We start from the raw sequence: 18,059 nt of genomic DNA, 5'->3' as shown, positions 1-18,059 counted from the left end.
TTATCTCTTTTAATAAAATAATTCAAATTTAATACAATGTATTTTACTATTTTATCCAACTAATTGAAATCCCTTACCCTTAAATAATGCCCCAAAACAAAATGGTGTCACATGTTATTTATATTTTTCAATTTTAGTAGAAATTTTTTAAATAAGAAATTAAAAAATATAAATGATCAGTTTATCAAATACTCACCTAAAAAATAAATATAAAAGGTAAACTACTAAAATAGTCACTTTTGTTTGTCTCAAGTTACATTTTAGTTAATTATGTTTGAAATGTTACATTTTAGTCACTTACGTTATCATGTTGTAACATTTTAGTCACTGAGCCGTTAATTGTCGTTAACATGTAACGGTAAGCTTACGTGGCACATTAAGTTATCATTTTAAATGAAAATTCTAGGTTAAATTCTACAATTGGTCCCTATTTTTTTTTATTTTGAGCATTTTAATTTTTTTCTTTTTATATTCTTCTAACTTTCCTTTTTTTTTTTCTTTATTTTCCATTCTATTTCGTTTCTCCCTTTGTTTTCCTTCCTTCTCCATGTCTTTTAATGTAGTTCCCTATGTTTTTCATTTGTTAAAACTAGTCCTTATACTTTTTTTTAACAATTTAATTTTTTCTTTTTATTTCTTTATTTTTCTTTTCTTTTTTCCCTTTTCTTTTTCTCTCTTCCGATATTCTTCACTGCATAAACATCATCTTTGCCCACTAAATAAACCAAGTCGTTGTTTCTTTTACATGATTCCTAAATTGAATTTTACTCAAAGCCGAATAACAATCATTCTTAATCAAATATCGATTTGATATAACCTATTTTTGAAAGTAAAATTGGATCTAACTAATCAATATAAAAATCATATCCTTAATTAAATCTAAACATAAATTGAATTATTTATATTCAAAACAAATTTAAAAGAAAAGCTACGTTAAAAGAACCAATGATTACAAGGTTGTGAGGATGGTACAGTTCAATAAAAGTGACTATGAAGATGATGAAGGTATATTTTACGATTATGAGTTTAAGATTTATAGTTTAAAAAATGACTCTCGGAGGAAAATCACTAAGCTCCCCCATTATCTTGGGTTTATGTATCAATTTTTCTACCATCTAACGCAAAGGCGAGGCTATGGTGTGCTTGTTGGTGGGGTTTTACATTGGGTGATGCCTCCAAGAATTCAATTGGGACTGAGGAATAGGATTGTGGGTTTCGATCTTGAAAATGAGGAGTTTATTGAAGTGTTTCAACCCGAATGTGCCAATAAGAACTATCTGTTAGATGCGGCAGCCCTGGAAGGGCGCGTATGTGTTGTTTGTAATTATGACCAAGAGATAATTGATGTTTAGACAATGAAGGAATATAGAGTAAAACAATCTTGGACTAAGTTTCTTTCCATTTAAAGAACTAGAACCATTACCACATTAACGTTTTTAAAGCCATTAGCTTATTCCAAACAGCTTGATAAGGTTTTGGTGGAGATTAATAGCCAAAAATTTGCCTGGTATGATTTGTAAAAGAAGAAGATGTGAAGTGTGAAGATTGGTGGTAGTCTAGGTACATTTGGTGCAGAGGTACAAATGGTGAATTCCAGCTTGTTTGAATCTTTCTTTGAAACATGTTAAGCATCCAAATATAAAAAAAAGTTTTAGCAAATAGAAAATATAGAAAAACTACGTTAAAAGGTATGGAGAATGGAGGAAAACATGGGGAGAAGCAGAAGGGAATAGAAAATAAAGAAAAAAATTAAATTGCTCAAAACAAAAAAATATGGGGACCAATTATATAAATTAACTTAAATTTTTTGTTTAAAATAATTATTTAACGTGTCACGTCATCTTACTGTTACACCATTAGCAGAAATTAACAGCTCAATGACTAAATTGTCACAATGCGATAATGTAAGTGACTAAAATATAGTATTTCAAACCTAAGTTACTAAAATATAACATAAAATAAATAAAAAAATTATTTTTATAATTTACCCATATTAAAACTTAATCGGTGAAAAAGTTAATTAGTTTAATATTTTAGATTTAATTTAACAATCAATTTATCAAAACTCAACCTACTAAACTATGACGTAATTTTTACTATTTTTATATTTTTCATGAATTAAAAATTTATGATGAATTGACTTTAACTTCTTTTTTGTTGTTTTAGTTTCTATTAATTTTAAGTCTTTTACCATTAATATAATTTCAAAACTAAGTTATATTTTTTATCAAAAAGGTTCATAAATTTAATTTAACAAAATAAAATGTATTTCTCTTTTCAAATTCAAAATTTAAATTTAACTTGAAAAGAAAAGTTAATTTAATAATTAACTTGTCGAAACTCAAATAGCTAAATCTTCAACTATAAAAATTGATGACTTGGATTAAATTTTATTTATTATATTCTATTAATTTTAATATTTATCCTATCAAAATATGATTTGAAAATTTAATTACAATTTCATCCAAATTTTTCAGAAAAACACTTACAAAAAAAAAAGGAATTACAACTAAAAGAAAATAATAAAAAAAAAAGACAAGGCGTAATTTTGAGGGGCACAGGAGGGTTGTTGTCTATCCCTATCCAAGACGCATGAACTGTAATTCCCCTTTTTCTTTTGTTTTTTCCTTTTATGTACGTTCAAGCACACACATTTGAAAAGAAAAAAGAGAGAAAAAAGGAAATGATTAGGGTGAGTTAGCCTATATAAATAAGAGCCATAGCCCGCTGCTTCCTTCCATGCAATTTGTCTCTTCACCACCAAAGCTTACTCATCTCCCTCCTTAACATCGTCTCTTTGCCCTTTCCTCAACTTCACTTCTCATAGATCTATATATAGAGAGAGATAGACATTTCTGACAAAACAACATCCCGTCAACAATGTCAGGCAGAAGATCAGGTTCAGGTGTTTCCAGCATCAGCGATGATCAAATCACCCATCTTGTATCCAAATTGCAACAGCTTATCCCTGAGCTTTGTGCAAGGCGCTCCCACAAGGTGCACCCCCAGAACTCTCCTTCCACCTAACAAAAAACCAACATTTCTTTCATCTTTTTGTTTCTTTTCTGTTGCCTCCCATTTGTACATAATTCTAGCAATGAGATTTTAAAAAAAATTAGAAAAATCAATTTAACCAAATAATCCTCTCTTTAATCGATTAATCAACCAACTTCGTATCATATTTTATTTGGTTTTTTCTCTCTTATTTTTCTGAATACGAGAATAGAAATAGTTGAAGTCATTAGTTGGACTATGTGCGGTTCTCGTTACATGTTGTCGAGCATATATGAGATGTGGGTCTCAAGTTGTTCCCTTATAGCATGCATTCTGTTTAGATCTCACAATCAAATGTTTTTACTCTTCAAAATTAATCTTGCTTTTAATAATTCTTTTTCTTAATTATTCTTTAGGCATCAGCTTCCAAGGTCTTACAAGAGACTTGCGATTATATAAGAAACTTACACAAAGAGGTAGAGGACCTAAGCGACCGCTTATCCCAGCTGTTAGCTTCCATAGACACTGATAAAGACCAAGCAGCCATTGTCAGGAGTTTACTTATGTAATAAAATAATTCTTCATTCTCTCACCTTTGTTGTTACTTACCAGCTTTTGTTATCTAGGGTTTAGTAAGAGGTTGAAGTCTGAAAAAATTTTAAGAATTAGAATTAAGTAGTATATTTTTATGATAATAAAATATATTATTTTAATATTTTAATAATTTAATTTTTATAAATTTTTAAAAATTATCATTGTTAATTTAAAATTTTATATATTATATAATGGTATAAATAAAAAAATTTCCGCATCTGACAGCGCTTCCCTCGAATTCACCACTAAGTGGTGGTGATATCATCATCCCTACTCGTAAACAGTAATACAGAACAAAAGGTTAAAAGTAAAGGGTTGTTTCTTTTATATATATTGCAAATTTTAAATTATTTAAAATAATTTAAATTCTGGAAAAAAAAATGTACCAAGGAAAGTTGTGTTGCCATTGCGTCCAGTTAGACTTTGATTTTCTTTCTTTTTTTTTTTGGTTTGATTATTATTTTATCATATTATTATTTTTCTCATTACTTTTTTAATGTTATATAAATAGATTTCTGTGGTTTTTTTAAATTTGTATACATTTAATTGATCACTTGTGATATATACGCATACGTATGCACACAAAATTCATATTTTTCTCATTTTATATATAATCAAATAACAAAATTTATTTGATAAAAAGAATAAATTTATACATGATACTACTTTATTAATAAGAAAATATAAAATTTATTGTTGTTGAGTTTTATAAATTAAAAATTATAACACATTTATATCTAAAAATTAGGTTCAAATTTTATTGTTGTCATTTCTTCCCTTAATTTCAATATGTACCATAAAGAATTCTTTTAGTGTCGAATCTTCAAATAGTATAGCTTGAAATAAATTAAATATATATAGAAAAATAGAGATTAAGTAACTATAAAATTAAACATTACGCCTTTTTTTTTTTTGGCTAAGCAAAGATGAATTTTATTAAGCAAGAGGTAAAACACCCTTAAAAACAGTACATGACAAGGTTTTATGGCCATTTGTAAAAAAAAAAAAAAAATCTCAATTTTAGACATCCCTATGTCTACTGATAGCTGGATTAAGTTTGCTATGTGCAAATTGAACAGGGATGCCTTAGCCAGCTTGATTATGTTACTTTGGGAGTTATGGAAAGTGAAGAACAATGAGGTGGTCATGGTTTAAAATAACTTTTATGTGATAATATCATCATACGGTATATTCATTTGTCCATGATATTCAGATTCACCACAAGTTATAAAACAATCACACTTGTATGGTCTAATCTTTTATTCCTTGAATCCCAAGTAGACTAAAATAAACAAATGAGTATGAAATCTCATATTTGCTCATTTAAGCACGACCATTGTCACACCTAGTTTATATAGACCCGAATTTGTAGGAGAATTGGGAGTTAATTGAGCAAAGTATCAAGATGGTGGATTCTACCAAAATATTCAAAAATTTAAATGGCTAGATTGAAAATAGTTGGATTTCAATCATTGTTTGGTTAGATTGAAACCGGTTGGTCCCTTAGTGGGGGATAGAATAATTAGCGATTGACGGCTACGGTGGACTATAGAGATTGTGCAAAATCAAGATGTGTGTGTGTGTGTGTGTGTAAAAGAGAGAGAAAGGAATTCTTCTCATTTAGTTTATAAATTCCTTCTCATTTGTAACATCTTCTTGGGTTGCTTTGAAAAAGAAGAGGTTATGGAAGCTCTGTATGGGGTGATTAATGTGAGACTCAAGTTTGGAAAGAGGAGGATTCAGTAAGATGGTAAGCTCTTAAGTCTCTTTGTAACCTCCCTAACTTGGCTTGGACGTTATAACCAGATTGAAAAGACTAAATTAGCCACCGGAATGGCTAAGAAGACTAACTAATCTAATTTTAAAAAAACCGTGGTCATTACTTTGAGTCAGGATAAAACCTTCATTTATTAGGCCGCCTATACTTTAGGATTTATTTTATTGTTAATAGTGTAACATCCTGATTTTGGGCTTAGTCCGAATAGTGGTTTCGGGACCACAAATCCGATAAGAAAAATTTCAATTTTATTATATTTTATGGTCTACGATTTCACGAAATGATTTTATGAAAATTTCGTTCAAAAATTTCGACGTTTGGGCACTCAATTTAGTAAAAAGGACTAAATTGTAAAAAGTGCAAAAGTTGAGTTCTACATGTTAGAGGTATCAAATTGTTATGAAATTTTAAATGGGAGGTCCTTAAATGATAATTAAACCATTGTATAACTTGTTGGACAAAAATGGCCTTGATTGGGTAAATTTTGAAAGAATAGTAAAAAGGACATTTTGGTCATTTAGGGGTAAAATGAATTAAAAGACAAATTTTAAACTCCAAATGTGTCCCTTTCTTCTTGCTACAGCAGACTGTACCAAGAGCAGCCATGGTTAAGGTTTGGCCAAGCTTCCAAGCTTAATAATAAGTGATTCTGAGCTCCGTTTTTAATGTTCTATGTATTTTTGAAAACCCGGTAACATGATCTGCTCATTTCTACCATTATTTTGAGCTAGGATTTATGTTTAAAAATTTACCCATGAATGATATGCATGTATTTTGATGTTTAATGGTAGAATATGAAGCTTGAAATTGTGTTAAACAACTTTTGCTAAGCGATTTTACGTGAAAACGAGTAAAACAGTATAATCGGTAAAAATACCTAATGTTCATAAGTACATGTTAGAGTGAGAATTTGATGTTGCCATAGAAGGGAAAAATGATCAGCATGTCATAAAACATAAGAAAATAGGAAGAAGTTTAATTTCCGAACCTTGGGGCAAAAGTGCAAATATGCAAAACTTTAGGGGTTAAAATACAAATTTGTAAAGATATGATTTTTAGACCCATATGAGTGACTAATTAGTAGGCTAAATGTGATATTATAGATCAAGGAAATCGAGATTTGGGCTTAAATTGGGAAAATACAAGGTCATGGACTAGAATGGTAAATTGCCATTTCTGGATCCGAGGTAAGTTTGTACATAAATAATTTATCGATTCTTTTTATTTTATTATATTTTATTATCATATGAAATGTGGCTGCCTATAGAATGATTATTTGTTGTAAATAGCAAATTGAAAAAGGACTATAAATAAATTGTAACAGGTTGGAAAGTGAGGAATTTCCCGGTTGAGCCTTCGGAATAGAAACGAAACGAATGATCTATTGTGAGGTCACGTGTGTAGTACTAAGTGCAGGCTACTATGTGTACCGGATAATTGGTAGCATGTGTAGTACTAAGTGCAGGCTACTATGCGTACCCGATAACTTTGATCACGTGTGTAGTACTAAGTGCAGGCTACTACGTGTATCAGATGGTTAGGTCACGGTGTAGTACTAAGTGCAGGCTACTACGTGTACTGGATAATTGGTCGCATGTGTAGTACTAAGTGCAGGCTACTATGCATACGAGATAGCTTTGGCTACAAGTGTTAAAATATGTGCAGGCAACTGAGTATCAGTTATTATTCCGAAGAGTTCAACGGGAAAATCGATTAAGTAAAAATACATGTGAACATGATTATATGATGAATAAGTGCAGGTATATGTTTAAGAAAATTTTGAGCAATATGCTCAATATTTGAGTGAACTTCGATAAGACAAAATGGATTAAGTGAAATTATGTAAGAGTAAATTTTAGTAGTAACATAGTGTTGGACAGCAGCAGTTGTGTGAATTTGAAAATTCACCAAAAATTTTTTAAGTTGAATTAAATTTCAAATAAATTATGGAATTAAATCTTAATGAGTCTATTTTCATATAAAGGAAACAGAGGGAGCAAAAGAGTTGTATATTATGTGATATTCTAATTTTTGTGAGATAATGTCAGAATGAATTCGAGATCCCCTGTTCTGACTTGGAAAAATTTTTAAAATTTTTATAAAAATAATTATGGGTTATAATTTATATGATTATAATCTTTGATGAGTCTAATTTTAATAAAAATAAACAGGAACATTATCTGAGTCTTGTACTATAAGATAAATAAATTTTAGTGAAGAAAGGTTGAAGTTGTCAAACAGAAAAATAGGGGAGACTTTCAATAATAAACTATACTTATTTGCTAGACCAAAAATTCTGAAAATTTTATGGTGGAAAGATATATGAGCCTAGTTTTTGGTAAAATTTACGGATCTTAATTTGAAGTTCTGTAACTCTAGATATAAATGATTTAGTGACTATGACTTAATAAAATAGCTTAACCAGAACATGTGTAAATGTACAATTGGGTTAGTTTTACTATGGAAAGCATGGTAGTAAATTGCTTATTATTATTTCATGCGAGCTTACTAAGCGTAAAGCTTACCCCCTCCTTTTTATTTCTTTTAGTGTTGTCAGGTTAGCTCAGGGTTGGAGATCGTTGGGGGTAGCATCACACTATCAAGCCAACACCTTGACAATATAAACACATATACTAGAATTATCAAGTGAGTGGCATGTATAGGGACCTAGTTTTATAACATGTGTTATTATAATTTGGCCAAATATATTGGTCTTTAGTGAGCTAATGCTTCTGACTTATAAATCTAGCTATTTATGTTATGTTTGATATTGGTGATGTGTATATGCTTGTTTGCCATGCATGGTTGGTAACATGTTATGTGTTGTTATGAATGTTTAAGTCTGTTAACGCCTCGAATCCTATCCCGACGTTGGATACTGGTGAGGGGTGTTACAAATAGTGATAGTTTAGTTAAGCCATTGTGTAATTGATTTGTTTTGTAAAACCCATGGTAATATAATGCTTCGAAAAATCAACAATTATGTTAGATTTTATTTAAACCGAATAACATGCAATTACCAATTATTAAATTCAAACTACTCAAATGAATAATGCATGCATAAAAATCCCAAAACAAAACTACCAAGCCATAGTGCAATAACAAATTTAAATCCCAACCAGTGAAAAGCTTTAATGGAAATTATTTTTAAAAAATAAAGCAGTCCAAAGTCTAAAAGGTTGTCCATATGTCGAGTCTAGTTCTAGTCTCAAGCATGACTTGAGAAATTTAAGTCTAGAAGGGTAAGCTTAAGGAAGCTCAATGTGAGTCAAAATTACAGAACATCATCTAATCATTCATTTCTGATATAATAGTCAACGTTTCCAATCCATACCATTGCATAGCAATATGCAATTAGTGTATGAGCATGTTATGTTATACGATGCAATGCAAAAGGTTCCTACCCAACCATCCACTATGCACCACGAGTTCCTCAGAACCCGTCTACTGAACTCCAAACAGTGTGAGTTGAAACTTGATGTGGATAAACCACCAGTAATAGTAGTGCAAATAAACTATCGGTAAAAATTTAGTCAAGCTGCTAGTAATGTGGACTAGCCATGAATATTGCAAACAAGCTACTAGTAATGCGATTAAATCGCTCAATCTCCTCGGTACTCCGGTTTAGTGCATTGACAACAATATTGCGGACTTTAAATGTCGTCAGTACTCTACAAAACTCCTCTGTCAACCACAAATACCTACCACATGTAGATGTAATATGTCATACAATTAATAAACACATCATGCTTCCAATAACAGTTTTGGTACAATGACATGCTTAATATGCATATCAATAAACAGTATCAGTGTATGCCTTACTTACCTTTCATTTAATAGTAACAGAGGCATGCGTACATGCCTTCCATACAGTCAATATCACAAATGGTATGTAATTAAAATACATACAAGCTCAATGTCAATCATGGCATATTACATGCATATCAATTAGTGTTTCAAAAATTTTACATGCTACACATGCATGTAACACACAATTTTCACCAAGGATTTAGCAATCAGAGACATAACATATCAAACATGCAATCAACCAAATTATTCATAGAATTAAACATTATATACAGCTCATACACAATTCAATTAGTCCCGACAAGGCCTTCTATAATCGAGGTTCCTATTTAAATACATACCTTGCTCGGTACTCCATTTATTAGCAATTAGGCCATTAGGCCATTTGGCTCTGCCAAAACCAGCAAGCATAACTACCATTGTAACACCCCAAAATAGAGCCTAGGAGTTTTAGGGGTATTTTGAATTTTGACTTATATAAGCTTGAAATTTAGTAAGGTTGGTACTCGATAGTGTTTTCGACTATAGCATCTTAACTGTCAAATCAATTTTTGAAAAAGTGTTTTAGAAACCCTTAATTTTGAAAAAGGACTAAATTGTAGCATAGCCAAAATTTGTGAGCATTTATGTGGAAATTAAACCAGTTGTTAAAATTAAACCTAAAAACCCCCACTTTCAACCTAAACTCACAATAGTTGCTCTTCAAACTTGTAGTTGCTGCTCCTTGCTATTCCCCTTACTTTCTCAATCGATTTTTGGTCCCAAATTACAATACATTGGTTTTCTATCATTCCTAAGTCATTTACCATCTTAAACCTTCAAGAAAAACATCCAAAAATTCTATAAATTTCATCATCCTCTTCAAATATAGGGTTTTCAAATTTTTGTCAAAACTCGTTCGTACTTTCAACAAAGGTAATCATTCATGCCACAATTAATTTTTAATGTTATTTAGACTTTAGAACTGAATTATTAGCCCTTGAATCACATATTCTAAATAAAAGCAAAACAATCAAACCATTAATGGTGGATTTCGAATTTTGAGTCAAAACTTGGTTTCAAAGTGTTTTTCAACTCATTTTTAGCATAATTAGAAGATTTTTAAACTCATCTCGAGGTTTCGTTAATGATTTCCCGTATTTTTATGAATTTTGTGAAAATTGCCTAAAAGATGTCGAAAATGTCGATACCATGAATCGAGTAGATTTATCTAGTTTGAAAGTTCTGAATTAGGCGTAGATGATTGATGGGCGTCGAAACCACCAAAAATAATTCCTACAGTAAAATAACTCTAAACAATAGTAAAGAGTGGTAGTAGGGTCGAGTCCACAGGGATTGGATATTATAATCAACTTTTGTGTTTAACTTGTGATTATAATTTTTGTCGTGTCGAAAGTCGTGGAAAAAATCGTGCCCACGACTCCAAACGGACCTACTAAAAAATAAAAATATAAATTAGGGGAGTTTTGAAAATGTTTTAGAGAGTAAATAATTGAAACAGAATAAATAAACAATTAATTAATATTGGAAATAAAATTAAATTGGGAAATACATTCAGATTTTTTAAACAGTGATTATAAGTCTTAGCCCTAGACTTGGAGGATTCTGGATTCAGAATCGATCCTCAAACATAAATTTTCTCCTCCAAACAATAAGTTGGTTATAGCAGTTAAGAACGTCCTAACCGCCAATTCTTTCTCTCGTAGCTAGTCCCAATACAACCTGCAAACCAACCCTTACCAGTTATCTAACCGAGATACATGCGTTCCTAATTCAAGATTCCAACAGCCTTGCGCTCTGAAGAACCCAACTCGGATTAACGACCTTAACCACGTGGGTCGTTTAAACCTGACCACTTCTCTCGTGATTTGTTCTCAGAGATCCAAATACAGCATGGCTGACTCGTTTCCCCAACTGTTGGCAAATACGACTCCAACCAAACGTGACTTTTTGACTTGAAATCGATTTAACTTTAAGGGATGAGTTGGTTATGGAGTAGATTTGAATGAAAACGATAGAAGTTTGGAAGGGAAGGGACTTGGAAAGAATTAAACAAATTTGGAAAAGAACAAAGAAAAAAAAATAAAACAGCAGTAGCTATTAACGCATCAACTTTGGAAGAAAAAAAAGAATAATTCTATTTAATTCCAAATGGAAATCAAATGTAAAATGTAATGTGTTCATCCAAGCTACCTTAAAGCCCTACTTATATACATGACATTTGTTAAATTTGGCTTTAACCACTTCATCACATAATTAAAATTAAATAAAAAATATTTTTTTTCTAATTTTGGCTTTTATAAAGTCAAAAGAATCTAATGAGTCCTTGGCCACTTCCATATTTTTTATTTGGCCTCACTTTATTTACTGTGTTACAAATTGGTCATTTTCTACTTGTTTTTGACTCATAGCATCCCAATTGCATCCCTAACAAGATTAAACCATAAAATTACTAATTCAACAGGGATCAATTCAAAAATTAATCGAATTAAACACAAAAAAGTCATGCAAATTAACATGTTATCAAATCCCCCTACTTAGCTCATGCTTGCCCTCAAGCATATTGTACTTTCAAAAATTAGAAATTATTTTACAATTTATTAAAAATTGAGCCTCTTTTTCGCATCCATAATCAATACAAACAATATAGTCAAAAATAAATAAATGTTCAGAATATATAGTTTGATCAACAAGTGTCATAAAACTAAAATATGTGAACTAAATCATTTTACTAAATTGAGTTTGAAGCCAAAATTTGCAAGGTATTATTAAATAATCACACAGTAATAAAAATTTTAGACATGGTCAAACCTTTTTATGCAAACTAGGATAACAACCCAAGCACCCTATCCCGGTTACTCAGTTCAAACAATCCTTTTTTTAGGCTCGATTAGTGGAATGTTTGTAAGTTTTCAATTTGTCACTCAAACCTTTTTACGCGAGATGAAATGACAACCCAAGCACCTCACCTCTTTTACTAAATTTGATCATGTTTTTGAAACTTTCACTCATAACTTGAGCCTTTATTTATTTATTTATTTAATTTTCATTTTATTTATTTATTTATTTATGTACAAGCAAATATATTTTTTTCCAAATAATCAATTTATATGAAAAATCTAGTTACATATATCAACTTTAAAACACAAATGTAGACTAATCTAGATATTTGAACACTTTAATTCAAAATTACCCAATTGTCCAATTGACTAAGTAATAAGATTAGAGGCTCAATGTCAAATAAACTATCGAATAAATCTAGCATAAGTTTGAGCATATGCAAAAGAGAGACATGCATCAAAAATCATGCATATTTACCATTTTACTTACCATTTCAACCCCCTACTTAATCTATGCTTGTCCTCAAGCATATTTTATATGCAATAAAAGACAGTAACCCAAATAACAAGTAAAAACAAAAGTTAAGAATACTCCCCATGTGTCTTTTAAAGATGTTGTTGGTGTTGGGGGTAACGGCTTTGCAGGATGTCGAGAATTGTGGAGACTTTGGTTTCTATTGTTCCAAGTCGAGCTTAGATCCGGCTTAAACGTGCCTCCACAGATAGAATTTGCTCCTTGTGCTCCCTATTATTGTAGTGTGGACGTTGGCGAAAGACCATATTTCCGCGAGTAGTTCATGTACTTGGAGGAACAAAAGCACACATAGTAAGAGTGTTGGCAAGCAAACTCATAGAATCCAAACAATATTTATCTAGGCTATCCATACTATATGCACATGTTAAGGACGAGAAATCGCCTTCATAGGGAAAAGTTGAGAGGTAATATATGACCCAAGTATTAGTATGCGATTACATCGCAAAACAACATGAAAGTTTTGTGCAAACTAATATCCTAAATTACCTCTAAATCCAAAATGTATACACCACAAAAAAAATCAAATTTAGTTAAAACAGATAACAAATCATTTTTACCTGAAAAACTAAAGGTTAAAAATTGATGAATATATCTTAAAGTGGGTTCATGCACCAATAAGTCATTTGAGGTCTTTGGATTATAAAGTTGATTTCTAGAATAAGTTGAAGCACAATAAACATCTTGAGCATCAAAGTTACTTGGAATATCTAATAGAGTAGTATGACAGGAATCAGTTTGATTATTGCCAAAGTCGACGAAACCTAGGGCAATATTAAATTCAAAAATTAACATCCTAAAATCCTTACCAAGTAACCGAAAACAGATAATGCTTTGTGTTTCAATAGTTTGTAATGTATTAATATTGAAGCTAAATGTGGTGTAGAATTCATAAATCAATTCATAATATGCACTACATGAAATATTTGCAAATGAATTCCAAGCAATAGTATCAAAATAGCCAATCACAGCATGACGAATATTTAACATATCAAGAGTGTAAAGATCAATTTGCTTACAGACAGGGAGTGGATGTTGTCGGATGTTGTTGTAACTTGCGCGATGCTCCAAGGTCGAAAAGTTAGACATTATCATCAATCAGGCACATATTAGTCTCAATGTATAATTTTTTTTCTAAGCCCACAACAATACTTGACTAAGGACTTTCAAGAAAAATCATATTATTCCTCAGACTTTATTATTAAATAGTTTATTTAAAGCATATATTAGATCGATAATAATAATAATGGTGCCTTTATTAATAAACCAGGTAAATAAAAATGCAAATAAATTATCTCATTATTGGTCTTTGGGTATATTCCAACACATGGCGTGCATTATTTAAGCTATTTTATAATTGTCATTAAGGAAACCGTAGGGGGAGATAGGGAGAGGCAATCGAAAATCAATGTTTGACAATGAAAAAATGTCTGCATGTCTTCGTATTGACATGCAATGGTTGAAAGTGAAGTAGATCATATTAAAAAAGTTACATAGTAAGGACTTTTTTCAATAAGTTAATTTATACTAGGACTCTTTGTTGTGGTAATAAGGTTGCAACTAATCAGGCACTTATGGTTTTATTTGGGTTACATTAGGCCCAAAAGTGGTCTTGGTGTGACATCCCTAAATTGACCCTAGTCGGAAAGTGGTTTTGGGACCACTAAACCGAGTCGTAATAATAATTAACCATCATAATTGATGCTCATTATATGCATATATGCATGTGTGAAAATTTCATGTTTGGATTTTGTTAATTGTAAGTGAATTTTATCAATTAGGACTTGTGTGAGAAAACTTAGAAATGTGATAGGCAAATGTTGAAGTGGCCTATTGATGCATGCTAGAAAATGTTGTCCTTGCATGTCAAATTACCCAATTTATTCTCTAGTGGCCGCCAAGATGGATGTGGATGGGCAAATATATATGTTTAATAGATATTAAATTAAGAAGTGGCATTAATTTAGATAAAATAATATTAGTTACATAAAGTAAAGAAAACAAAGGTGAAGGAAGACTTACCTACCAACTTCTCCATTTTGCCGTGAATGAGCAAAGAAAACAAAAAAAAATAATAGTAATACAAGAGAAATTAGAAGAGGAGTGTTCATCTTCTTCTCCATCTTGCCAAAGCCGAAAACCAAAGGAAGGAATTAGAGAGCTCTTCATTAAGCAAATTCGCAACCCTTCTTCCAGCTTGGAGGTAAGTCTTGAGATGTTGGCTTTAACTTCTTTGCATTGTGAGCTAATTGTCAAAGTGCATTTCGGCAATGTCATGAAAATCAAACTTTCATGGTGGTTGGAACATCAAGCCGTGTATCAAGAGGTTAGGAGAAGAGGTTGTTTCATGTTGTATTGAATAAGTAGAGGCGATATAAGGTTAAAATTTGTGAAATCTTAGTTAGGTAATGCTTGGTGCATTCGCCATAGTTGATAGTGAAGCGGGTGATTTATTTCCTTTATGTTAAATGAATAAGTGTGAATGGGTGAAGTTTGGATTGGTTAAATGTTCATATAGGTTGTTTGATGAAAAGGAAAAGAGAAGAATTAGATATCATCTTTGATGCTAGTGTCGATAGGAGGATGTTGAACTTGAATAAGTAATATTCGGCTAGCATGATAGGTACGAAATATTAAGTAGATGAGATAATTGATGGGGAAGTGGCTAATAGGGACTTTTAAATGAAATTATGCTAAGGCCGAATGTATCAAATGCTAAGTGTGCTTATATGTGTATTCGCCAAGGAAGCATGATAGGAAGCTTCGATAGGTTTGAGAGATGAATGACCAAATGAACTATGGGTCATGTATGAATAAATTTTATGTATGTGTGTGATTGATCGGAAGTAAATTTGTTTGATGTAGCTCAAGAGCTCAAAGGATCGAAGTTGGACAAGGGAAAGAAAAAGTAATTGAATAGCCGTTGAAGACGTATGCGACAACATCCGAGGTAAGTCGTTAAGCATATATGTTTGATATTGCTTGAATGATTGGAAAATCTATGCAATTGTGTTTAATGGAATGCTATATATGTATAAATGATATTGTATGTGTATGGAGTGATGACAATTGTTGAATGTAAAAGAAATAGTGAAATGTGTAGAAAGTTTGCTTTCGGCACTAAGTGTCTTGGGCAATACGTGTGTATGGTGACGAGATTGGCACTAAGTGTGCGTCTTGGAAATATATGGCACTATGTGTGCGATTTACTATGGCACTATGTGTGCGATTTACTATGGCACTATGTGTGCGATTCGCTATGGCACTATGTGTGCGAACATAATAAGCACTATGTATGCCACATTCGGTTGTGGAAATAACTTGTGAATGAACGAGGTAAGTGATTGAGCTACTAACTAAATATCGAAATTGGGACATGCGGTGTATGCATAAAATTATCTAGTACGTTGTTGTTCCAACTTGAGGAAACGGATCCAAATCGATTGGGCTGACTTGGCGTTTGATTCGGTTGAAGGTCTTGGCATGAGATCGAACTAAAATTTAAGAAATTGTAGTATAGGTTGTTATGGTTGGAAACATCGATTTGTATTATTTGTTTATTCACTTATGATTGTTATTGTTGGATGGTAGAGTAGTGCTTACGACTTCTTGAGTTATGTACTCATTTGGTGTGCTTATTTGTTGTTTATTTAGGTTCTTGATCCATTTTATGCGTTTCGGACTGTCATCGAAGTCATCACACCGTCTAGCGACTTTTTGGTATCTTCTTCTTAGATGGTTTAAGAAAACATTTCGCATGTATAGGCTATTATGTTTTGTTTGAACTTGGTATGTAAAATTTTGAATAGCCATGCGAAAATGGCTTATAAATGTTTTGAGCACAATGTTATAATCATTTGGTATGTATATGCTCATTAAGAGGCATGGAAGTGTTTGGAAATGACCAGCCATTAGAATGGGTCATCATGCTTATATTTTGGACCATATATGAAAAAGGGGTGGTTGAATCATAGAAACTATGTGTTAGAGAAAGTCTATCCTAGAAAATGATGCAGGCAGCAACAGTGACGTGGATGTGAAAAATCACTAAAAATAGTAGGAATAGAATTAAATAGTGAATAAATTATGTAAATGAACCTTGATGAATCTATTTTCATATGGAGGAAACGAAACGGTTATATGAGTTGTATGTTAAGAGATATTTGGGTTTTAGTGAAACGGGGCCAGAACGGTTTCTGGATTCCCTGTTCCGACTTTGAAAATTCATTATAAATTAACCAGAAATAATTAGGAGTCATACCATATATGTATAAATTCCTCTTGAGTCTAGTTTCCATAGAAACAAATGGTACCAGTATTGAAGCCCTGCACAGGGAGTTATTTGAGTTGTAACGCATGAAGGTCAGTGTAGTCGGCCCTGTAATATGGGAGACTTTAACTAATAAACTGTACTAATTGGCTTGACCAAAATTCTAGAAAAAATCTGTAGACGGAAATATGAGTCTAGTTTCAGAAAAAAATTACGAAACTGATTTTCGAGTTCTAAAACTCAAGTTATGATTTTTGAAGCGACTAGTACACAGATTGGCAGCTTGTCTGGAACTTTTCAATAAGTGGTTTGAAGTCTGTTAACACCTCGTGTTCGACTCCGGCGACGGTCTCGGTTCGGGGTGTTACACTTGGTTTCTTTGATATGCAGACGCCTAGCTTAGGCTGCTAAGGAGTTTTTTGTTTTACAGTTTCACAAGTTATTCTTCTTTATTTCTCTTGTTTGGAAAGTTCACAACAATCCTAATTTTATTTTACTTTTGTTTACTTGGAATTTTTTTTCTTAGTTTTCAATGGCTAATGAGATTGGTGCTTTGTTAAAAAGAATGAAGTTTTCAGAAAAAAAGGAGGAAAAGGTTTATTGGTTACCAATAAGAAAGATTGGTGCACGTTGAGTCTGGCATAGGTTGTGGGAGGACATATTACTGAAAACTTATTTAATAGGAAAGCTTTGATGTAAGTTTTCATGAGTGTGTGGTTGATTAATAAAAAAGTAAACTTTACTTCCTTGTCTTCTACAATCTTCTTTATAAAATTTGGCTTCGTCGAAGATAGAGAGAAAATTTTAGACTTAGGATTGCCGAACTTGGTAAATCCTTGTTTGCTATGACTGATTATGTTGAATCTTATAGTACTATCAAGAATGATTTCCCTCAAGTACTAACTTAGGTCTGTTTTTATAATGGGCCCTTAGGCTAGATGAATAGGGTTGTAAATTTACAGTCGATGTTGGGAAAATTTGGTTTAGAAATCATTTTTGTTGCAAAGAGAAAATTTTAAAAAAATTCTATAACCGAGCCTAATTATATTTAGAGCAATAAACGTTTACCAAAATTATACTTATATTTTCTGAATTCCCCTCTTTTAACCTTTTGATCTTCTCTATTAATCTTGACATCGATTTGCTTAAGTGTGGGCTTTATTTGTGAACTGATGAACACTTATGAAAACTTTCTAAGGCTAGAAAGCAATTACTTGAGAAAGAATTATTTGTGTAGAATAACTT

The 18,059-nt window shown here is 31.6% G+C and overlaps 1 protein-coding gene across 1 annotated transcript; it reads left to right on the top strand.

The window, feature by feature from the left end:
- Positions 1–2,666: 2,666 nt before the first annotated feature.
- Positions 2,667–3,709, top strand: LOC108487933 (transcription factor PRE6-like). Its single transcript, XM_017792268.2, has 2 exons — positions 2,667–2,997; positions 3,411–3,709. The coding sequence occupies exons 1-2, from the start codon at positions 2,881–2,883 to the stop codon at positions 3,561–3,563; spliced, it is 270 nt and encodes an 89-aa protein (XP_017647757.1). The 5' UTR covers positions 2,667–2,880; the 3' UTR covers positions 3,564–3,709.
- The last annotated feature ends 14,350 nt before the right edge of the window (positions 3,710–18,059 follow it).

The sequence above is a fragment of the Gossypium arboreum genome, chromosome 13, assembly GCF_025698485.1.
Source record: "Gossypium arboreum isolate Shixiya-1 chromosome 13, ASM2569848v2, whole genome shotgun sequence".
Taxonomy (NCBI): domain Eukaryota; kingdom Viridiplantae; phylum Streptophyta; class Magnoliopsida; order Malvales; family Malvaceae; genus Gossypium; species Gossypium arboreum.
This window is presented reverse-complemented; position numbering and strand designations above follow the sequence as displayed.